At 36.0% G+C, this 18,853-nt stretch overlaps 3 protein-coding genes across 5 annotated transcripts; all 3 read left to right on the plus strand.

Annotated features, from left to right (window-relative positions):
- LOC109353019 (CASP-like protein 1C1) lies at positions 1,685-3,023 on the plus strand. Its single transcript, XM_019595209.1, has 3 exons — positions 1,685-1,892; positions 1,986-2,088; positions 2,583-3,023. Exons 1-3 carry the CDS (start codon positions 1,738-1,740, stop codon positions 2,814-2,816), a joined length of 492 nt encoding a protein of 163 aa, XP_019450754.1. The 5' UTR covers positions 1,685-1,737; the 3' UTR covers positions 2,817-3,023.
- Positions 4,538-8,332, plus strand: LOC109351832 (histone acetyltransferase p300-like). Its single transcript, XM_019593476.1, has 3 exons — positions 4,538-4,878; positions 6,048-6,335; positions 7,059-8,332. The coding sequence occupies exons 1-3, from the start codon at positions 4,747-4,749 to the stop codon at positions 8,190-8,192; spliced, it is 1,554 nt and encodes a 517-aa protein (XP_019449021.1). The 5' UTR covers positions 4,538-4,746; the 3' UTR covers positions 8,193-8,332.
- On the plus strand, positions 11,701-18,594 carry LOC109351833 (callose synthase 12-like). Of its 3 annotated transcripts, none has more exons than XM_019593478.1 (4): positions 11,701-13,840; positions 14,006-17,447; positions 17,558-17,632; positions 18,286-18,594. In XM_019593478.1, the coding sequence occupies exons 1-2, from the start codon at positions 11,970-11,972 to the stop codon at positions 17,439-17,441; spliced, it is 5,307 nt and encodes a 1,768-aa protein (XP_019449023.1). In that variant the 5' UTR covers positions 11,701-11,969; the 3' UTR covers positions 17,442-17,447; positions 17,558-17,632; positions 18,286-18,594. The 3 variants fall into 3 exon arrangements, with proteins under 3 accessions (XP_019449023.1, XP_019449024.1, XP_019449022.1); XM_019593479.1 differs by having other exon boundaries at positions 14,006-17,443; XM_019593477.1 differs by having other exon boundaries at positions 11,702-13,840; positions 14,006-17,453.

Raw genomic sequence — 18,853 nt, forward strand, 5'->3', positions numbered from 1 at the left:
TATCAATAATGAAAAATATGGTTTTAAAATTATTGATTCATTTTTATGTAATAATTTTGATAGAGGACAAAAATAATTGATATTTGCATTTATTTATTTCCCCCAATAACACTCTTTACATTTTTTACCATTTAAAATTTATACACTTTAGAGAGTAAAATGTATGAATATTATTGAGAAATTACTAATAGTATAAAACTTTACTAGATCACAAAATAATCAAAATGTTATGATTCATTCATCTATTCCAAATTGTGGAATTGCCCCAACCACATTTGATTTTGGTCTTGACTCTTGAATATGCATTTGACTACCTTAGCTAAAATATTAGGCTTATTTGTTATTTTGGTCTTCAAGTTCAAACGTTTTTTTTTCTTGAAAATTCTCAAATTTGTAATTTTCCATCAATGTCATTATAATATTGTCAGATTTTGAGTTTTCTCGTTGACTTATGTATTTTTGTTGTTGCTAAGATTTGAATTTTCCAATCATAATCTATATTTTTTAATTTTCTTCTCCTTAATATAACATTTATCCTTAACCTACAAACTTCATACCCAAATTTGAAATTTTCAAAAAAAAGTAAAGGACCAAATCAAAACTTTTAAAAAGAAAATTGACCACTTAGAAAATTTTCAAACAAATAAAAGACCAAAATAAATTATTTGAAACAAGATTTATGATAAAAAAAATTATAATGCAGTTTGATTCATGTATGATGATGTATAATACTCCGACCAAACATAATTAAGAATTGATTGGTTTTGAGTATATGATAAAAACAATATTTGAATTCTATAATAAAATACCAATACACTCCTCCAGCCACTAGCTAGTCACCACCTTCGGTTGTTGTAGTTGCTCCTCCAGTCATTGCAACCAGTGCTACTACTCCATCACTGAGTCAGCATAACTTTAAGGTTAAAAAAATGAAGCATGTCTCTTACATTTAAACAACTAATTACTCTTTTTACTACCACATCGAAGTTACCTTAACATCGCCCAATCATGTCTTGCCAAATAGCATATGTTTGAAGCAGATAACCCTTTATTGGTTGCTGGGCCTGGGCCAATTGAAAGAGAATCAGAAAATATGGTTGGGTTTCCTAACATGTTGGTAAAACATGGCTAGCAAGACGTTAAAAGAAACTGAAAAGGACATGCAACTAATCTAACTTTTCTGCATAAAACAACAGCTCCAATTACCTATATCATCGAAGACTACAAATATGAAATGAAATTGCTTACATAAACTTCACAGAAGGAGGGGACACAGCAGAAAAACTAGGAAAAAGTTAGTGGATAGTAGCATGGGCAGATAAAGAGTTCACCTACCGTAACACAAAGAGGAGAAATTCAGTGCACCATCCATATTTTCCCCTTCCTAACACCCTCTTAGAACTAAAGGCACAACATACTTTGATATTTTTGATTTATGCTTAACATAGCTTCATATGATTCCATTAACTTAAAAGTATCTCATGTATTACAGTCATAATTAGTATATAAAAGGTTTATCATGTCAGAATTTATTTTGTAATTACAGTTATTAAAAGTTAAAAACATTATTAAGTATTAAGATTTAAGACCAACCTTCTCCTACATTTAATTCATTTAGAAATATTTTCCATTTTCTAACACATCATATCTCAACATTCTAGAAGTTCCAACATTCCATCTATTAAATTACACCTTCCCTTGAACTCAGCATTCATTGTGCATAAAATTTTGCTTTCTATGGCCAACACTAGAAGGATCTGTCTCCTTCTGTTAAGGTTCTTAGCCTTTGCATCAACCCTTTCAGCAGTTATTGTCATGGCTACTAGCCATCAGAGAATAAGCTTCTTGACAATATCCTTTGAAACAAGATACACTAACTCTCCTGCATTCAAGTAAGTGTGTTCCTTCCAGTGTTGTAATCATTCTGTTTGCTCAAAGAAATTTGTTTTTTTTCATCTGTGAACTTAATAAACATTTATTACTAGGTACTTTGTGATTTCAAACTCGGTTGTCACTGTCTATGGTTTTTTGGTCCTCTTGCTTCCTGAAGAAAGCTTGCTCTGGCGACTAGTGGTGGCCATGGATCTGGTAAATGCTCTAAAACCTCTTCATATATTATGTTGGATTTACGTGTCAAATAACACTAGTGTTTATGCAATAGTAGATTATAATCAGGCTCATGTATAACTTGTTCATTCCACTATCAACAAATCCAATTTTTAAGATTTGAGAGAAAAACAATAGAAAAAAAAGTAAACTAATTCAATTATTATTCGTTAGAATTATATGAAAGTATAAGAATAGCTTCATATAAAATTGAGAATTGTTAATGAGGTTGCTTCGCCCCGTAATATTTTTTTCCTTTCTTGTTTGGGCTTCAACCCCTTATTGTACCTTACAAAAAGACACCATATTCACAATAATTTATATAGGTGACAAAAAAGACTCAATAAAATATCACATAGGGAAAATAATCTAAATTAGTAATAGTGAAATTTATTAAATGTGTAAGAAAAGTTTTGGCCATGAGTGACTAGGGGTCATAGTCGACCACCTCATTAATGTGTTAATTTGATGAGCAGGTGTTCACTATGTTACTCATTTCAAGCATATCTGCAGCTTTGGCTATAGCTGAAGTGGGAAAGAATGGAAACAATTATGCAGCTTGGGTACCAATATGTGGTTCAGTCCCTAAATTTTGCAATCAAGTTACAGGAGCTTTAATTGCTGGTTTCATTTCGGTCATTACTTACATGATTCTTCTCTTGCATTCCCTTCATACTGTCTTAGATCCTCTCCTATTAAAAAAAAGTTAGAACACTAGACTTACTAGAGTTTCAGCAATTCAAGTGACTTATAGATAACTCCTTGCAACACCTGTTAGTTTCACACTCAAAATATATACATAATATGCTCATAAGTTATCAAATGCCAAGAGAATTTATGCAAATCAGTTGTGATTTATTCATCCGGATAGTAAAGTCATAAGTTGTTGAATTAACAATTTCATTGTTTGGTATCACTTTTACCTTTTTGTCATTTTTTTCTTGTTATATTTTCTTATAAAAAGTACTGAGATTTTTTACTACTTTTCTACTAGTAACGACTCAATAGTTATTATATCAGTGTCTATGTTATAGGAGTATTTTAATTCATACTCATCTTAATACCCAGCCCTTGATGAGATATAATTTTGCCTCCAAGGCTCAAAATATCCTACATTCCCACTATTTCTCTCAAACCACTAATACCAAAACTATAAAATGGATTGATTACCTCTCTGCAGAAGCATATTAAACCAATCTTGTATACATCTGCATTGTCCTGGATCAACATGGTTAAGCATATTGCAAAGACTCCACAATTTATGAGTTGAACGTTCCATCCTATGTTTTAGATCCAGGTCTGCTATTGCCACACACGTCGAAACCGTACCATAAGCGCAATTATAGCCACATCAACTGTGAATATTTTCGAAGTTTCTATTAAGAATTAAAAGCATAAAGAGAATATAGATTTTATTCATTGAATGAACTACGTAATATTGAATTGAGTTGATTTAATAGAAAAGGTAGAATAAAAAGCTTATATAGAAGGAAGAAAACTAATCAACCTAACAACTAAAAACTAATCAATTAACTATCAAAAGCCAATACAAAACTAATTCAAATAACAAAATATATTTTAATTCATTACAACTATTTTAACCATTCGAAAGAATCTTCCTTTGGAATTCATATCTTCTTCCAACTCATCCAATGGATCTCCCTCTACTCATTGGAAGAACCCCATCAAAATTTATTGAACAAACCACACAACTGAGAGCAAATTGGAAAACACTCATAGCATAAGATGGTATTGTCTAAGCAACTCTGCTTTAAGAAGAACCACCTTGTCTACTGTGGAGAATAATTTTTGTTTCCATCCTTGGATTCTCTTCCAACCTCTATACTTACTCATCGGCATCTAAGATATGAGAAACTGGAGGACCATGCCTCGAACCTTAGCCACATCGATAATGTCTTGCTTGGTTATATGGTTTTCTTATTTAGGACCATGCTTACCACCTATCATTTACGGAGTAATTTAAAATTAAATGACGAAAATAATGTCAATGGTAAAAAGTAGAAACAGATAAAACAATTAATAAGTACAAATGGGAAAATAATAATAGTTGTCTTACAATAAGGATTTGAGAGGGTATAAATTAAGGAGGCATGATAAATTGATTGAATACTTTTTTCATTTACAATACTCGAGACATTGCTTAAGGAGAATCAAACATATACTATTTGAATTAACATGCTAATTTTAGAAGTTTTGATATCCTTAAAATTTTCTAATTTGAGAAAAAATTTATAATAAAACACGAGGAAGCAACATTTATGTATTTATTAATAAGGGGATGTAAAAAATTATTTTATTATTTAAAGAGGATTTTAATAATATATTAAAAGAAGACTTTTAATGTCATCATATGAAAAATAATTTTCCCTCAGCTAAAATAAAAGCATGGTCGGTGCACCTCACCCTTATCCATACCCAACACATAACTGCACCCCTCCTCCGCACAAAAACGTTTCAACAGAGTTTATTTTTCATTCTCATTTATTAATAAAAATTCCGTATAATTCAGTTTTCTATTACACATACCTAACCTCGTTTTGCGAAAAAGCAAAGTAAAAACCTCTCTCTACGCATATTTTATCTCACCAGTCTTCTCTATTTCATCATCAAGCTACAACCATGGCGTCTGGTCGCAGTAACTCCGGTTCCAAGGGCTTCGATTTCGCTTCCGATGATATCCTCTGTTCCTACGAAGACTACGGCAACAACAGGGATTCCAATTCCAATGGCAATCTCATCGATCCATCTAAGGTATTATTACCCATCTTCCTTCTGCATCGTTTTGCGCCTTGAATCATAGTTTTTTATCCTCTAAGGACAATTTCCTTACATGGGTCTTAGACTCCGGAAGAATAAGTGATTAGGGTTTAGGAAGTTGTTATTTTTAGCCAAATTCATAAGTTTATCGATGATGGAAGAAACAATATTTGTTTGTTGCTGCAATTCATGTCATCTCCGATTGTCGTTTTTGTTTGAATTATTATCAATATATGGAGTGGGTCTAATTGATCAATTTTGTTTGGTAACAGCTTACTATATTTGTTGGATATTCTTATCGGAGGTTTTTACCACGGAATGAAAATTTTACATGGAATATTTAGCTTCTGAATGAATGTTTTAAAATCTGTGCTTTGTGTTTTTCACAATCAATGGCTTTTCCGATTGGTGACTCCGGCTTATCGGTACAGTAGACATATGATTTACATGTTATTTGTAGTATATGAATTATTTCAAGGTATTATTTTTCGAGTACCTTTTGGATAGTCAACTTGGGGATGCTTAGAGCTTAACATTTGACATGGACCATGTTGTGGTATGCCTGCATGCGATAGCTGGTTTTAAAGTTTATATTATGAAACACGGACACAAACATGACATGCTTATGTAAATAAACATGAAAATTCAAGCAAAAAAATATCATAATTTGTAATATGGCAGAGCTGAAAGAATATCTTTAAATTGGATTTTTATCATTGCCACCATGTCGTCTCGTGTTGTACAAGTGTTAGTGTCTGACACATGTTCGGCATGTGACACAGTACCGAAATAGTGTCTGTTCTTTATAGGTTTTAAGTTTTAATAATGGTGTATACATTAACTGGCTGAGTAGAAAACAAAGAATGACGTGCTTTCATACTGTGCATTTAGAATAGTCAGGCTTACTGATATTTATTGATTGCTATTTCTTGAACAATCAAGTAACAAAATGACATTGACCCATTGCATTGATGTGCCTTATTGTGGATGATTGTGTTTTTATTCACTTGGAGCCATTCTGCCTAATTCTATTTTTTCTTGACCATTCTCAAGCTTATTGTTTCTTATATGTATGTATATGGTTCTAATAATTATGAATCAACACATACCTTTTAGGCCTATCTAGTAAAAATATTGAATCTCAAATCCACAACTTTTGGCAGGATTTTCACAAATCAAGGATGACAAGGACATCAGTGTTTCCTGGTCATGCATATAATCCGCCTGAAGATTCTTTGCATCAAGATGTGATTGCAACTGTAGACAAGAGTATGAAAAAATATGCCGACAACCTCATGCGGTTTCTCGAGGGAATTAGTTCAAGGTTATCCCAGTTGGAATTATATTGCTACAATCTTGAAAAATCGATTGGAGAAATGAGATCTGATTTAAATCGTGACCATGGTGAGCAAGATTCGAAGCTCAAGTCTCTTGAAAAGCACATTCAGGAAGTAAGTCACTACTTTAAAGGATAATATCTGCAATTGCATATTGCCATATAAGTTCTACTCTATCGTTTCACTTGTTTTGATGTGCTTGGTAAATTGCTTTAGATTATGGTTGCACACATACAGGTATTGTGTATCTATACCAATAATGTTTGTGGATACCAGATATTGTAATCATTCTAAATAATTAGGGGTATTGGAGAATATGATTTAGAAATTATTATTACAAGGCCCATTGCCTTTTGCTAGTATTTGAGTCGATAATGTGAGCCCTAAAACTCCAAATAAGTTCACTCATCTTCAATCCTTGCATTGTGATGGCTCAATGGCTAACTGCTCCCACCTAAAGGCAGAGTTCTCGGCAAGTTTCCATCCCTCCCACCTTCATTCACATCCTCTCTTATCCTTGTGGAGAAGCATTGATGTAGAACCAGTGCTCTAAATAAAATCAATAAATTCATGACAATGTTCATTGATAATTTGTAAAAATGGATGATAGCTACATGAAATATACTTATACAAACATGAAACATACAAAGAGCTATTTATAATCACAATTCTTAAATTTTTAGGGACTATTTCCAAAGGAGGTCCTATTTATAAAACCATTGTCCTTTATTGACATGCTGCATGTAGCTGTTAACTTCATAGCTTACCTCATGGTTAACTTTTGATCACTAGACATCATTTGGCTATGTATTCATTTATCTTATTTTGCTTATGTAGGTCCATAGGTCTGTACAAATTTTAAGAGACAAACAAGAGCTAGCTGAGACTCAAAAGGAATTAGCTAAGCTTCAACTTGCTCAGAAAGACTCATCTTCCTCAAGCCTTTCACAGTCTAATGCGGAGAGATCTTTGCCTTCTACCACTGATCCAAAAAAGACTGATAATGCATCTGACGGAAACAACCAGCACCTAGCTCTTGCCCTGCCTCATCAAATTGCTTCCCAGCAGCAACCAGCGGCACCACCACCCCAAGCTCCAGCACCAAATGTCACCCAAGCCAATCAACAACCTTCTTATTACGTGCCATCCACCCCTGTGCCCAATCCACAAGCCGTTCCTCAGCTCCCCCAGAATCAGTATTTACCTTCTGATCAGCAATACCGGGTGGTTCCACAAGCAACCCCGCCATCTCAAGTAACCCCATCTCCACCTGTGCAACAGTTTTCTCAGTATCAGCAACCACAGCAGCAGCAGCAGTGGCATCAGCAGGTGCAACCTCCACAACCACCATCAATGCAACAGCCTCAAATGAGACCCCCCTCATCAACCGTGTATCCTTCATACCAACCAAGTCAAGCAACAAACCAAACTCCCACGGAAACACTGCCAAACAGCATGCCCATGCAAATGCCATATTCCGGGGTTCCGCCTCAGGGAAATAATCGTGCTGATGCCATGCTATATGGACAAGGAGGAGGAAGTGGTAGAACAGCTCCACCACAGCAACCTCCACTCCAGCAGATGAAGGGCTCGTTTCCTTCACAGCAAGGTGACATGTATGGACCTCCCGTTAGTGCATACATAATGTACGATGGGGACGGAGGAAGAACACATCACGCACCCCAACAACAACCTCCTCATTATGCTCAACCCGGATATCCTCCAACAAGTGCTGCCCTTCAGAACCCCAATCTTATGGTCAGAAATCCTAGCCAGACACAATATGTTCGCAACCATCCCTACAACGAGTTGATTGAGAAACTGGTAAGCATGGGATTCCGGGGTGATCATGTGGTGAGCGTGATACAGAGGATGGAGGAGAGTGGACAGCTTATAGATTTCAACTCTGTACTTGACAGGTTGAATGTGCATGGCTCTGTGGGTCCCCAGAGAGGAGGATGGTCAGGGTAAACTACTTAACTACTTGTCCAGAATGTACTGTTTGAAACGTTACTAAACCCTTAAATCATTGCGTGTTTTATTATGCATGGAATAAAAGTTTTATGTATTGTGCACAGTTTTATCATCCTATGTAAATGATTGAGCTTTGAGGATTATCTAGTTTTTATATAGAGAAAACCCCTCACTTGCTCTTTTGTATTGTTTTTATTTTATCCTGACTAAATATGTGGGACTATTAATTATTGGTAATGTACCCGTTTTATCGTTATTGACTTTTATTTACTTTGATGAAGCGAGATTGAAGTGTATTTTCATACAATTATTGAGTTAAACAAATTTAATGTGAAAATCAATGATTAAATGTTGGGGTAAATTTTATTACGAAAATATGCTTCTCTTTTGGATAAAGTATGAATCATTTCAGGATAAGTTTGCCAGGTAGATATGTACAGATCCAACAGGTATTGGAATATTTTTTGATTCCTAATTCTTTCTGTGATTAATTGATATTTTTTGTTTTGTATAATAGGGTGAGGAGTAATGTTATATCCTCCTATAAATCATTCTACTAATGTTCTTATCCACAAAAAATGTAATATATATCATTTCGAAATCAATTATCAACAAATAAGAATCATCTTTGACATGTCACATTATTTTCCATCATTTAAACACACATTGGTTATGATTCATTAACTTTGTTAAAATCGCATAGTTTATATTAAATCACATGAACTTCACAATTACATTGAAAGAGATAAAAAGCTGTAGTTTTAGCGGGTCTATATCTTTTGTCACATTGTTTTGTACCCCTATATGTCAATAAGTATAATTAATCAGAAAATATTTAATAATTCTAATTTTAATTTAAATAAATTTATTAAAACCAATTAGATGTGATAATAAATGGAGTTGTACAAAAAATGAGACAAAATATATACCCCAATTTTAGTATAGTTCTAATTGTAAAAAATCGATACCAAAAGAAATTGCAAAACAATCTTCAATTTAAGATTAGAAGAATGCGAAACTTTTATAAGGCTAGAAATTTTCAAAACGGGAATTTGGATGCACATAAAGTCAAATTAATACAAGAAAAAGTAAAGAGAAATGCTCTATAATGTCACAGCTGTCACTTTTCAATTGAATGAGCTTGTTTGGTTTTGGCGAAACTTGTGCCAAACAATAGCTCTAGTAAAATTTAGAAGCTTCCTCGTTTTGCATTCACTTTGGTGATAATTTGGAAGAATTATCTCCTTTATTTAACCAACCCATAGAGCAGAAAGCAAGAATAGAGGAGAGACATGTGCACAGCAAAGAGGAAAAAAAGTTAAAGTTTATGCCCCCGATGCCATTTGGGGACTCAACATAATTTTGTTTATTTATTATTGCGTTGAATCATGGTTGGTCGGTGTTGCTCTTAATAGTACTAATATACAATAATATAAGTAATGTGATTATCATGATATGATTTTACTTGCTCGTTCCCGCGGCCACGTTTACTTATAGTTACTACATGTTAACTTTAATTTAATACATCATTAATGTTAACAATTATTATTACTATTACACGTAACAAAATAGATAAGAAAAGAAGAGGTATAAAATAGATGAGATTCGCTATGGGATGAAAAAGGAGAGAAATCCAAGAAAAAATAGTATTTAAAAAATATAAGGTTAAAGACTTTTTATAGCGCAATATAAATCTATGTAACTTTTTAGAAATACATAAAAGTATTTAATGAGGCCATAATAAAAAGTAACTATAATTGCATGTTGTTATAATAAATTAATTTGCATATACTAGAATGAATTGGTTGTCTTAACCGTGAAGGATAGAAGAAGACTGGATCTCGTCAAAGGGAAGTTAAGTATTAAATATTTTTTTTAGAATATTTTTAGTAGAGATAATTTAGTTCCTTAAATCTACATAATGTTTGATACTATCTTATTTTTCTTTTATAATATATTTTAAAATAAAAATTTATTTAAAGAATAAAAACATGACATATCTCAAGCATTGTTTGAATTTAAGGAGATCATTTATGATGAGAATGAATACTTTATTCTCTAATATTGTAAATAAGACGTAACAAATATCATTAACAAGAATCGAATAATCAATCCTAAGAATCTAGTAATATCTTAAACGACTAGATCACTGACTTTCGGTAATTAAGTGTTAAATATAGTGCAAAGTATTGTTATGATGGCATGGACCCCACCAGAAAGGCACTCGTCTGCGTGTTGTCTCCCCTCTAAACCCGCCGTTTTCCTTTCAAGAATCATTAGTGTCTTTATTACCTATCAAACTTCTCTATCTTAGGATTCAAACGCATTTTTCATTTTTTCAAACGAATCAAGCGCGTAGCTTGCCAAGACTGGATCTACAACCCTGTCTCATCTTTCTGCTTTGCACGTTACTGCTTTTCCTTTCACTTTTCTTATCACATTTTTTTCTTCTTTTTTCCTTCTAATTTTATTTTTTTTAATCTCTCACTGTCTTCGTTACTCTCTTGCGCTTTAGCCATATCTTAGAAGCAATTTACTTAACATATCAATCTGCAAAATGCTATCAGTGATTTAAAAGTAAAATTTTAAAAAATTCAAACATATCAGTCTTAAATGATAATTTTATTAATTATCAAGAGTATATATCATTAAAAATAAAGTAAATTTTTTATGTCATTAAATTTGTCCTCAGTTATTTAATATTTATGTCACTATAAGCAATTTTTCCGTTACTTTTTAAGGTTAGCTAATTTGTTAATGGTAGGTTTTCAAAGAGTAATTGAGAAATTTTGTAAATATTTTTCTATTTTCAACTCAAGTATACTAAAATTGAGCATTTTAGTTGAGAATTCAACTATACTAGATGCGACGATAAAGTCATGCATAATAATAATAATCCCTCAAGGCTCAAAGTGCTATTGCGAGAGGAAGGATATAAACTTTTGTTTTTGTTGATCATGGATTATATGAATCTTTGCTAACCCGAATCAAATCCACAATCAACTGAATAAAGTATTACCCCTTCTCAAAATCATAATTCAGTTTTTCTTATCTTTTCATTTTTGCTCTTTCACTTTTAGACAAAGCATTCATCTTTTCTCTTTTTACTTAGGCAATGTCACCTCTTTTTGAATAGAAAAGAAACGAAGAAGTTCTGTACCAATTATCTTTAATCAATGAATTCCCGTTTATCTCATCCTAAAGAACATTCGTCTGAATATAGTAACCACGAAGTAGCACCACACCACGACATCAACCATTAATTTTTTGGTAGGATCATAAGGCCATAATAACCGCATGGAAACAAAAGTTAAAATCTTAACATATATCTCGAAAGGGGTGTTGATAAAAAAAATTCAAAAAAAAACAAAACGATTTTTCTAGCAAATTAAATATACAATTTTTGAACACTCATGAAAGGAAATATCTGAGGATCTAATTTCTTCTGTCTATATTTGAAAAACTTACCCAAACAAAACTAAAATGAACTAGTTCCGTAGAGTAGAAGTTGAAAAAACACGACTAAGTAAAACTACTACATTTTCTGGGTTCAATTGATTAAAAAACATCGAACACGCAAACGCGCCTTTTCTTCTTCGTCACTCAAATTACGCTTAGCCCTTCTCACAATCAAAACCTTTCTCTCACTAACTTTCTCGCTCATCATTCTCTGCAACGGTTACACGTCACTGTCACCACCACTCTCACTACACCTTCAACTTCAACAACTAACCGTTACAAATATCTTCTTCACGGGTTTCCAATTTCGATGCTATGAGTAACCGCCACCGTAATGCTCCGCCGCGTCCGGCGACTACTCCTCCGCGTGAGGAAGAACCATACAACATAATCCCCGTCCATAACCTCCTTGCTGACCACCCTTCGCTACGTTTTCCGGAAGTCCGTGCCGCCGCCGCCGCCCTCCATGCTATCGGAGACCTCCGGCGACCTCCCTTCGCTCAATGGCAACCAGACTACGATCTTCTTGACTGGCTTGCTCTCTTCTTCGGGTTCCAACGTGATAACGTTCGGAACCAGCGCGAGCATCTTGTTCTCCACCTCGCAAACGCTCAGATGCGCCTTACTCCGCCGCCGGATAACATCGACACCCTCGATGCTGACGTTCTCCGCCGGTTCCGAAGGAAGCTTCTTAAAAACTACAGTAGCTGGTGCTCATATCTCGGAAAGAAGTCAAACATCTGGATCTCCGATAGCAACCGCAGTCGTGACTCCTCTGATCACCGCCGTGAGCTTCTCTATGTCTCGCTGTATCTTCTGATTTGGGGCGAGGCTGCGAATCTTCGATTTGTCCCTGAGTGCATCTGCTTCATATTCCATAATATGGCCATGGAGCTTAATCGAATCTTGGAAGGTTACATAGATGATAACACTGGCCAGCCCGTGTTGCCTTCGATTTCCGGTGAGAATGCTTTTTTGAACATGGTGATTAAGCCTATTTATGAAACTATTAGGCGCGAAGTTGATAGTAGTAGGAATGGAACTGCTCCTCATAGTGCTTGGAGAAATTATGATGATATAAATGAGTATTTTTGGAGTAGAAGATGTTTTGATAAGCTCAAGTGGCCTATTAATGTTGGGAGCAATTTTTTTGTGACGGGTAGTGGTGGGAAGCATGTTGGCAAGACTGGATTTGTAGAGCAGAGATCGTTTTGGAATCTGTTTAGGAGTTTTGATAGGCTATGGGTGATGTTGATTTTGTTTCTTCAAGCTGCTATAATTGTCGCTTGGGAGGAGAAGACTTATCCCTGGCAGGCTTTGCAAGATAGGTCTGTGCAAGTCAGGGCTTTGACTATTATGTTTACTTGGAGTGGCTTGAGGTTCCTGCAGTCATTGCTTGATGTCGGGATGCAGTATAGGTTGGTATCCAGGGAGACCATGTGGCTCGGAGTGAGGATGGTGCTGAAAATTATTGTTGCTGCTGGGTGGATTGTGGTGTTTGGTGTGCTTTATGGCAGGATATGGTCTCAGAGAAATCAGGATAGACGGTGGTCACCGGCAGCAGATAGCCGGGTGGTGAATTTTCTTGAGGCTGTATTTGTTTTCATCATTCCAGAGCTTCTAGCATTAGCCCTCTTTATAATCCCTTGGATTAGAAATCTTGTTGAGAATACAAATTGGAGGATTTTTTACCTGTTATCGTGGTGGTTTCAGAGTAGAATTTTTGTTGGCCGTGGATTGAGAGAAGGGCTTGTGGACAACATTAAGTATACATTATTCTGGGTTCTTGTGTTGGCCACAAAATTTTGTTTTAGCTACTTCTTGCAGGTCAAACCCATGATTGCTCCCACAAAGGCAGTGTTGGACCTTAAGGGTGTTAAATATGAATGGCATGAGTTTTTCCATAACAGCAACCGATTTGCTGCTGGTATACTGTGGCTTCCGGTTGTTTTTGTGTATCTCATGGATATACAGATTTGGTACTCAATATATTCATCTTTTGTTGGGGCAGTTGTGGGGTTGTTTGCACACTTGGGTGAGATTCGAAACATGCAGCAGCTGAAATTGAGGTTCCAGTTTTTCGCCAGTGCAATTCAGTTTAATCTCATGCCAGAGGAGCAATTGTTGAATGCAAGAAGACCATTTAAGAGCAAGTTTAATGATGCTATCAACAGGTTAAAGCTCAGGTATGTGGAGGCTGTGGGAGGGGGGACCTGGGTATGCCACGGCCTCCCCCACCTTTTTATGTTTTTATGCATTCCTTTATGTTGGATTTGGTCTGGCACCCATCAAATAATTTATTTCCAAATTATATACTGTTTGTTTGATTTAGTTTGGCTCCCACCCTGCAGGTATGGACTTGGACGACCTTATAAGAAGCTTGAGTCCAACCAGGTTGAAGCGAACAAGTTTGCTTTGATATGGAATGAGATAATTATGTCGTTCAGGGAGGAGGATATAATCTCTGACAAGGAGGTTGAGCTGCTGGAGCTGCCACAGAACTCTTGGAATGTCAGGGTCATCCGCTGGCCATGTTTTCTTCTCTGCAACGAGTTACTGCTGGCACTCAGTCAGGCTAAAGAACTAGTTAATGAAACTGATAAGAAGCTTTCTAATAAGATATGCAAGAATGAGTACCGACGTTGTGCTGTCGTGGAAGCATATGATAGTGTCAAGCACTTGCTTCTTGAGATCATCAAACCCAATAGTGAAGAGCATTCTATTGTGACAGTTCTGTTTGTAGAGATTGATCACTCTATCGAGATTGAGAAATTCACTAGAACATTCAAAACGACTGCACTACCTCAGCTTCACAACAAGTTGATAAAGCTTGTTGAGTTGTTGAACAAGCCCAAGAAAGATCTGAACCTAGTCATTAATACACTTCAGGCCCTCTATGAGATTGCTACCCGGGATTTTTTCAAGGAAGAAAGGAAGATTGATCAGCTAAGGGAGGATGGTTTGGCTCCACGAAATCCTGCTTCAGGTCTACTTTTTGAGAATGCCATTCATTTGCCTGACACCAAGAATGAGAACTTCTATCGGCAGGTTCGGCGCTTGCACACAATTCTTACCTCCAAGGATTCAATGCAAAACATCCCAGTAAATCTAGAAGCTAGGCGGAGGATTGCCTTCTTCAGTAACTCACTTTTTATGAACATGCCCCATGCTCCCCAAGTTGAGAAGATGATGGCTTTCAGTGTTCTAACACCTTACTATAGTGAAGAAGTAGTTTTCAGCAAGGAACAGCTCAGAACTGAGAATGAAGATGGGGTGTCAATCCTGTACTATTTGCAGACTATATATGATGATGAGTGGAAGAATTTTGTGGAGAGGATGCATCGGGAGGGAATGATGAAAGACAGTGATATTTGGACTGATAAACTTAGAGATTTGAGGCTCTGGGCATCCTACAGAGGCCAGACACTATCCCGGACAGTCAGAGGGATGATGTACTACTATCGGGCTCTGAAGATGTTGGCTTTTCTGGATTCCGCATCAGAAATGGATATTCGAGAAGGCTCACGTGAACTTGTTGCAATGAGGCATGATAGTTTAGATGGTTTCAACTCTGAAAAGTCACCTGCCTCTCAGAGTTTAAGTAGAACAAGCAGCTCAGTGAATTTGTTATTCAAAGGCCATGAGAATGGGACTGCTTTAATGAAATTCACGTATGTGGTTGCTTGCCAGATATATGGTACTCAGAAGGCAAAAAAGGATCCTCATGCTGATGAAATTTTGAGTCTAATGAAAGAAAATGAAGCCCTTCGAGTTGCCTATGTTGATGAGAAAACCACTGGAAGGGACGAGAAGGAGTATTACTCTGTTCTTGTTAAGTATGACCAACAATTACAGAGGGAGGTGGAAATTTACCGTGTAAAGTTGCCTGGTCCCTTGAAGCTTGGAGAGGGAAAGCCAGAAAATCAAAATCATGCCTTCATCTTCACCCGTGGTGATGCAGTCCAGACTATTGATATGAACCAGGACAACTATTTTGAGGAGGCACTTAAAATGCGAAATCTCTTGGAAGAGTATAGGCATTACTATGGCATCCGGAAACCTACTATTTTGGGAGTTAGGGAACATATTTTTACTGGTTCTGTCTCCTCTCTTGCTTGGTTCATGTCAGCTCAGGAATCAAGTTTTGTCACTTTAGGACAAAGGGTTTTGGCAAATCCTTTAAAAGTTAGAATGCATTATGGTCATCCAGATGTGTTCGACAGGTTTTGGTTTTTAACTCGTGGTGGCGTCAGTAAAGCTTCCAGGGTGATCAACATAAGTGAGGACATTTTTGCTGGCTTTAATTGTACTCTTCGTGGAGGTAATGTCACGCACCATGAATACATTCAGGTTGGAAAGGGCAGAGATGTTGGGTTGAATCAAGTATCAATGTTTGAAGCGAAGGTTGCCAGTGGAAATGGAGAGCAAGTCCTGAGCAGAGATGTGTACAGATTGGGTCACAGACTGGATTTTTTCCGGATGCTATCATTCTTCTACACTACTGTTGGGTTCTTCTTCAACACAATGATGGTTGTTCTGACTGTGTATGCATTTTTATGGGGTCGACTATATCTTGCCCTTAGTGGTATTGAGGCTGAAATGCAAAGTAACAGCAATAACAATAAAGCACTTGGTACCATCTTGAATCAGCAATTCATCATCCAACTTGGTATTTTCACTGCACTTCCCATGATTGTAGAGAACTCTCTTGAGCATGGTTTCCTTCAAGCTATCTGGGATTTCTTGACAATGCAACTTCAGCTTTCATCTGTTTTTTACACATTTTCTATGGGTACTCGCAGTCATTTTTTTGGCCGGACTATTCTTCATGGTGGGGCAAAATATAGGGCTACTGGTCGCGGTTTTGTTGTTGAGCACAAGAGTTTTGCTGAAAACTATAGACTCTTTGCCCGTAGCCATTTTGTGAAAGCAATTGAATTGGGGCTAATACTTATAATTTATGCAACACACAGTCCTGTAGCAACCGACACGTTTGTTTATATAGGCATGACCATAACTAGTTGGTTCTTAGTTGTATCGTGGTTTATGGCACCATTTGTGTTCAATCCTTCAGGCTTTGATTGGTTAAAAACCGTCTATGATTTTGATGACTTTATGAGCTGGATTTGGTACAGAGGAAGTGTGTTTGCTAAAGCTGAACAGAGCTGGGAAAGGTGGTGGTACGAAGAGCAGGATCATCTAAAGGTAAGTGGCCTTTGGGGAAAGTTTTTCGAAATAATTTTAGACCTGCGGTTCTTCTTTTTCCAGTATGGAATTGTCTATCAGCTAGGCATTGCTGCTGGAAGTACCAGTATCGCTGTTTACTTGCTATCTTGGATTTTTGTGTTTGTTGTATTTGGGACTTCTGTGGTGATAGCATATGCTCGGAACAAATATGCAGCCAAAGATCATATATTATATCGGCTGGTCCAGTTCCTCGTAATAATTCTTAGCATACTTGTGATAGTTGTTTTGCTGGAATTCACTTCATTCAAATTTGTGGACATTTTTACTAGCATGTTGGCATTCATTCCCACTGGCTGGGGCCTGCTATCAATTGCCCAAGTATTTCGACCATTTTTGCAGTCCAGCATCATTTGGAATGGTGTTGTTTCAATGGCTCGTCTGTATGATGTAATGTTTGGTGTCATTGTTATGGTCCCCGTGGCACTACTTTCATGGTTGCCTGGGTTTCAGAATATGCAAACCAGAATTCTTTTCAATGAAGCATTCAGCAGGGGCCTCCGGATATTCCAGATTGTTACAGGGAAAAAATCTAAAGCTTGACCGTGCGTAAAGGTAATTTCTATGATTTTTTGTTCAATTTTGTGTAATTTTTCTTGTATGTCAAGTTGTTGATGTTGAGCTAAAATTATGCCCATTTTTGCTTCTGTTATTTTCAGGGAAGCATTCAGCAGGGGCCTCTGGATAATACAGACTGTTACAGGGTAAAATCCCAAGGTTGACTGTGTATAAAGGTAATTTCTATGAATATTTTTCTGTTGACTTTTTTGCTTATATTTAGTGTTTTGTAATTTTTATTTTATGTCAATATTTATCTGAAATTAAATGATTTACATCCTTTGTGTCTGCTTTTTCCCCCTCCCTTGGGTGACTGATTCCCCATGATTCTCTGCATGCAAGTAACGAAATTTCAAGTTTTCATAATGGCATAATCACAAAAGTGATTAAGCTAACAATGAAGTCTCTTATAACATATTTCTGACATGAACATTCGATTCATTTTTTCCTCCCATGTTTAATGGAAGGCATGCAATGAATCCCATAATGCACATTGTTATGACATGGATCCTTGGCCATCATTTCCTTGGCCTCTATTATATTCTGTGCTTATCTTTCTGCTTGGCCCATTTATCTTGTCTGACTGTTTCATGTCAATAATTGCTTAAATATTTAAAGATTCTGGCAAATATTTCATCTCATTCATGATTTCTTTTGGTGCCTTTCATGTTTATGTATATGTCCTGTGGCAAAACGGGCATTCTGTTGTCTGCACAACTGCACCATTTAGAGTTTTTGTCTCCTTTGAGCCTTTCATATGACAGAATTAATTATAATTAGCTAACCAATCTTTAACTATATCACAAATAGCTTTGTGTTATGTTTACAGATGTAACGTTGTGATGATATGTAGAGAGGGCTGAACACAAGAGGATAGGGTCTGCTGCTTTGTTTTCCAAATTTTCCTCTTGGAAATGATCGTTAGAGTTGTTGGCTGTGATTATATTTTGTTTTTGTTCATTGGAAGAGGGATAATATTATATTTTTTTTCCTTTGCTGACCATATTTGTTATTGTAATTAGTCAATTTTCACGCTTAAATTTAGTTTTCTACATTGAGCTTCAGATTGTGTGCCATTACAACCCCTGGTAGCATAATGATCCAGATTTGTGTGCCCTTGGTACCATGATTATTCAGATTTGTCTTTATAGTTCAATAGTCAGATATGCATTTTTCCTCCTAAACACGAAAATGATATACTCATTTCCTTATTTGCTGATTACTTAATTAACTCCTCGGAAGGAGCACCTAGCTTATAGTGGTTATTGAAGCTTAATTCGAGGTCTCAGAATTGTGGAGAATACATTTGACTCAATTCCAAAAAAATAATTCAGAGGAGATTGAATTTACAGGGACATCTCGTAGCTTTTTAAATGTTAAAACAAGACAAACAATTG

This window comes from Lupinus angustifolius, chromosome LG07 (genome assembly GCF_001865875.1).
Source record: "Lupinus angustifolius cultivar Tanjil chromosome LG07, LupAngTanjil_v1.0, whole genome shotgun sequence".
Lineage (NCBI taxonomy): Eukaryota > Viridiplantae > Streptophyta > Magnoliopsida > Fabales > Fabaceae > Lupinus > Lupinus angustifolius.